Source organism: Gavialis gangeticus, unplaced genomic scaffold, assembly GCF_001723915.1.
Source record: "Gavialis gangeticus isolate Ggan-Ray unplaced genomic scaffold, GavGan_comp1, whole genome shotgun sequence".
NCBI lineage: Eukaryota > Metazoa > Chordata > Crocodylia > Gavialidae > Gavialis > Gavialis gangeticus.
This window is the reverse complement of record NW_017729033.1, coordinates 26,537,113-26,542,529: the sequence shown is the minus strand read 5'-3', so window position 1 is coordinate 26,542,529 and position 5,417 is coordinate 26,537,113. Positions and strand designations below refer to the sequence as shown.

At 40.1% G+C, this 5,417-nt stretch overlaps 1 protein-coding gene across 3 annotated transcripts in view; it reads right to left on the bottom strand.

Annotated features, from left to right (window-relative positions):
* The window catches only part of AFAP1 (actin filament associated protein 1), a 184,823-nt gene that overhangs the window by 67,013 nt on the left and 112,393 nt on the right, over positions 1 to 5,417 (bottom strand). For all 3 annotated transcript variants that reach the window (XM_019526082.1, XM_019526081.1, XM_019526083.1), the window contains exon 7: positions 46 to 138. In XM_019526082.1, the coding sequence (XP_019381627.1) occupies positions 46 to 138 (93 nt within the window). The remainder of the gene's footprint in view (positions 1 to 45; positions 139 to 5,417) is intronic.

The following is a 5,417-nucleotide window of genomic DNA, read 5'->3' as shown; positions in this document are numbered from 1 at the left end:
AGGAATCATCATGAACTTATCTTGCAGTCATCTTTTGTAACATACCTTTTCCAGTTCTGTCTTGTGTACTGGTGAGCTAGATGATGGTCCATCTGAGTCTATAGCTCCTGTACAGTTGTTGCAAACTTCTTTTATTACCTTAAAAGAAATGCAAAATGGCTTCATTGACAAACAAGTAAAAAAAGAAAGTTATATTTCACTGGAAAAGCAGCTTTATTCAAGATGAATCATATGAGTATTTGCTGTCCTGATGGTTAAAATAGCAGCCTTGTGGAAATCATTCTCTTTATCCATAGGCAATGTGTTGGGCAGGCTGCCACTGCATGAGCTTCTCCACATTGCCTCACTAAGTTATTTCATGAATGACCTGGAGGAGCCATAATGTCTAGAGGTGAAAGGTTTCAGTTTCTAGACTAGCTAAGCTCCAAGTCTCTCCTGAATAAAAAAAACTGCCCAAACTGCTGATTTCTGTGTGGTAGTTTTGCAACGTGAACTCAGCTGACACCACCAAATTAATTTCATTATGACTAAAAAATGGGATTAGATCCAAGGTCCCCAAAGCCAAAGGACAACACTTCTGCCTAATACACTACCCAGCTGCTCCTTTTCTTAATGAAGAAAGAATGATGTGCTGGCCAAATTACTGAACTCTCTCTGATTCTGTTGAGTGCGTGGTTAGTATTTTTTCATATTAATTGTATAACGTTTTACCAGTAACATTGACAAAGAAGCAATGAACCATGTCAATTTAAATATATTTTATGAAATGTGAATTATGGTATGTCTTTGAAATATTGAAGAAAACCCAACAGATTACAATTTACAGAAGGAGATACTTTTTCAAAAATCTGATGAAAAGGATGAGGTTTTTTATATCTTGTTTTCACTAGAGACACTGTTTGGTTTTAGCTCCTAGGTGGGGCTGCCTACTATACTTCAGCCTGTGGTATCTGGTACTGATAGGCACACTACTTGTGGAGTACAAAGGAAGGGCTGTTCTCGAGTTACATCAAGAAAAACCACTATGTAAAAGCACCTTCTTAATTAACAGATCTACCCCCTGCATGTCCTCAAAGTCACATGGCTAAAAGTATGTTGTTTTACTGTCCTTTGCACCATTAGCACAGAAGACCCAACTCAGCCGAGAAAGAACAGGGTTTTCGGTTCTGCCTGAGACCTGTGAACCAAGTTCCAATTCTAGGGCAAATTTTACCATTACTTGGGCTTGTGACCTCACCTATTTTTTAGCTGATTGCAGCACTTGGTCCACAGAACATTCACTCCCATAGGAAGTCCGTATACAGGAACACTAACTTAATTTTTAGGTCCCAGTTTCTTCTGGCTGACTTAGAAGTGTTTTTTTGTAAAGTGAGCAAATCCAATATGGAAACCATTAAGACACAACAAAGATGGCACTGAGTAATGTAATTTTGTAACTCCATTTTAAGAGTTGACCTCATAGTTTATATAGTACTATTGTTGTACCATCTGAGCACATCACAATTTAAAAGAATTTATCCATGAGACATCCCCAAGAGGAAAGATAGTACCAGCAACCCCATTTTACCAAAGAGGAAGTAAGGATCAGAAAAATGAAGTGACTCTCTCCAATCTCATAGAAACCGTGCTACAAAGCACTGAAATAAACTCAGGCTTCCAGAGTCTCATACTTGGATCTTAAACAATGTCTCATGCCCGGGGCCCATCTCAGATACAGTTGCTAGACCATATATTACCCATGCAGTCTCCATCTTGAAGTCTGGCTTCAACTCTTCCTCTCTCTCTTTTTAATCATGTTTTGTGAACACCACTTATCAATAACTTTGGCAGTAAGAACAGGGATGGATATAACTTAGTCAGATTTTTTCCTTTCTGCTTTTCGAATATTCATTCCGATTAAACTTTTTCCACAGTAAAAAGATCATCATGTGGGGAAATGTACCATTTACACATTCAGGTAAGGTCAATCCTGCTTCCCCTGAAAATGAATTTATCATATATTTTTGAGGGATTTTTCCCCCCTCTTTGCTTCAGTTCAGTGGAAATGCATTTGTGTTTTATTTGTAAGAAATTTGACTACTCGGTTTCTGGGAACATTCATTCCTGTCTCCTGCATGACCCTGATACAATGGCTCATGTTTTCAGCATCTGCTCACACCACACAGTTAGTTAATTTTGGCAGAGGCAAAGAGTAATGGAAGTTACAGACAGAACAGAGGGAAATGATTTGGCAGCAATCACAGAGTACTATGTGCAAAGTCATGCACTCGAGTAAATACTGTTCTTGTCATACCTCACATATTTAAGAAAAAGCTTTCCTTGTGTGTTTTCTTGGGTTGTAATTAAATTTTGATTTTAAAAAATGGCACACCATCAAGTGGCTTTCATGTCTGAATTTGAAGCAAAGGCACATTCAAGAATTCATTTATAGGAATATTTTTGGTACTAGTGATTCACTGGCTAGTGCATCAATCCCCGTGTGCAAAATTAATGTTTGATATACATATAGTGTGAAATTGTACTTAAATGCCTCCATGAGACAAAATATGCTCCAGTACGGAATAAGTGCGCCCTCTATAATTAAGTTTGCAGAGACTTGTCATTATAATGCTGATCTCACATGCTCATAGTTCTTACTCAAAACTCTGAGTATAAAACAGGCCATGCGTGCTGCCAGCTCACATGATTTTATTGGAAGGTTCCTAGACTTTCTCTGTATTCTTACAGTCCCACCTCGTGGAGTCATACGAATGCATGAGAATCTCAGCTTGGACTGGAAAAAAACCCAGTAATACTTCTAGTCAGACCACAGGTCCATCACCTAGCCCAGCATCCTGCACCTTACAGTGGCAGAAAGCAGATGCTAAGGGGGAAGGGTATTTATGTGGGGCCTATGCAGACTGATCTGTCCCCTCCTCCTCTTTCCTTATTGCTTCTAGTATTTAGAGGCCTAAGAAGTCCTAATTTGGAGCCTGCAGCCCTTACTCATGCTTACTGATAGACCTTTTCTCCATCAAAATGTCGAATCCTCTTTTGAATTTAAATTGTCAACCTCTACAACATCTTGTGGCAATGAGTTCCACAAGGTATTTACATGGTGAATGAAAAAAAAAACACCTCCCTTGTGTGTCTATTAGTTGTAGCATTGTGAAAGATGGCACATGGTAAATCTCTATTTACTTCCTCTATGCCACATGTCATTTTAGAGACCACTGTCAAGTACCTCTTCAATTGTCTTTTCTTTGATCCTTTTCTCTAAACTTTTTTGACTCAAGGCACTTCTCATAAGGCTCATAGCCTCTGACAGAAAATGCCTTTTCTTAGCTTTCATTTGTTCTTTGCAGTTCATTTCCAGGCTGAAGTAAAATAAAATTAAAGAAAAAAAAAATCTCTATTGCTGCTGGTCAGGGATACTGGGGAGGAGGGGGTGGGGAAGAGGACTCTAATGGAGCTAGCAGTCAACAAGAGTGATTTTAGTCCATATATATCCCCTTTTAAATTCCATCTGACAGTCAGCCAGAACAACCCCCACACATCCTGTCCTGTGTTATTACCATGAAGACAATTGCTATATATGGCAACTGGATCAGACAGTTCTGTGAAAGGAGTATTCTGGGACAACTCTGTATTGTAGCTTTAGGCATCACATTGTTGCTAGAAATACCAAGGTCTCATACCTTCCTCTACTCCCCCCACAGTGAAAAACTGCCTATGCAGCCCAAGCAGCCCTTGGATGCAGCTACCATTTCAGACTGCAGTGCTCCACCCCTACTAATTTAAATAAGTTTCCAAAAGTGGATGTTTTAATACTCCATTCTACCAAAAAAACCCATGAACTAACCAACCACTGAAGTGTCTGAGGGAAAGAAAAAATGAGAAAGAACAGAGTATTGTCCAGTGGTTAAAGCAGGTGACAGAACATCAACATTTTTGGATTCTCCTTCTGGATCAACTACACACTACGCGGCTTAACCAAAGCATTTACAGTGCAATTGCACTCTGAAAAAAATGAAGTCGATACGTGGTCATGTAAAAATAACATGGTTATTTCCCCATTTGTTGAGTAGCAGCAGCACACTTGTCCCCAGGGAAACAAACATCCACGTTCATGTGGATGTGGCCTCTGTATTTGTCTTGTGAATGGTGTAGGTGCTTGCACATCAGCAATGTTAATATTGTGCAGCAGCCCCCAGACCCTTAAAAGGATTCTGCGCCATCTCATGGCACAGTGGCACCCTGATTGAAGCCACAGACACAGACTAAGTTTCTCTTGGTCGGTGCTACCACAAGTGCACAGATATTTAGGAGTTTTCCCCCTACAGCAAAAATGGCTGCTCTACGAGAAAAATAACCCAAGAACTACCAAGGTTAAATCACTACCAGGAGAGTTTAGCCTGGGAGAGAAAATGCCAGTAAACTGCTGTGGCTTCTCTCAGAAGAAAACGTAGTACTCCAGCATCCCCTGTACCCCCAGGAGACAGTGTAGAGAGCAGAACATGTCCCCTTCACAATTCCCACATTGTGCTGCAGGGAAACAGGCTAACCACGGGCAGTCTAAATCAGCCACTCGGGACTGCCCATTGCCAGGCAGACTAACAGAGACCTCAGAGCACACTGAGATGTGTGCGTAGGGCGTCACCTCCCGCATACCTGCCCCGCTGCTGCAGTGTCAGCACTACAAGCTCTCCACTCTTTGGGGCCTCAACATTCGAGTATCGGTACACACAGCTCTGGGTACATTTTTCTACCCAAAAAAAAAAGACTTGGGAGAATTCTCCCAGATTATTTGAATGTGTACGCAGCCTGAAAATGATCATTTTAAGCAAAACCATTCCAAGTCTCACACTGGAGTAAAAGAAAACCTACGCTGAAAATAAGATTGTAAAGGCCTTATTGTCTTAATGCTTGGGGATATCTGAGTCAGAAAGAGAACAACCTGACTGTCATGGGACAGAGCATGCAAAGGACGCTGCCATTCGCTTTAGTTGTAAACTGAGGAAATTTATATGAAACAAGTAGAGATTCACAGTCTGTGTTTACAAGCTCATTTCCAGACAGGGCTGTGCCCCAGTGACTTTTGTGTGCCACAATTTATCACTTAAAAAACTTGGGATAAAAGCCTCTTAAAATAACTTGATAAACAATGCTGGTAAAGTACTTTAAAATCCTAAATTGCAAGGAGTTACAGACAAAAAAAAAATAGTAAAGTATAAAATAGTTAAGCAAGCTATTATGGGATTAATTTGCTCTCTAGTGAAATGCAGTTCAAATATGAGGTAAAAAATCCAGAAGCTATTTAACGTACCTAATCTAATACCTACCTAATACCTTAAGGAAGGCAGCACAAAAGATTATTTTCTATTACATTTCTGGATAATTTATCATAGGTGCAAACTTGCCCAGGGTAACTGGGATAA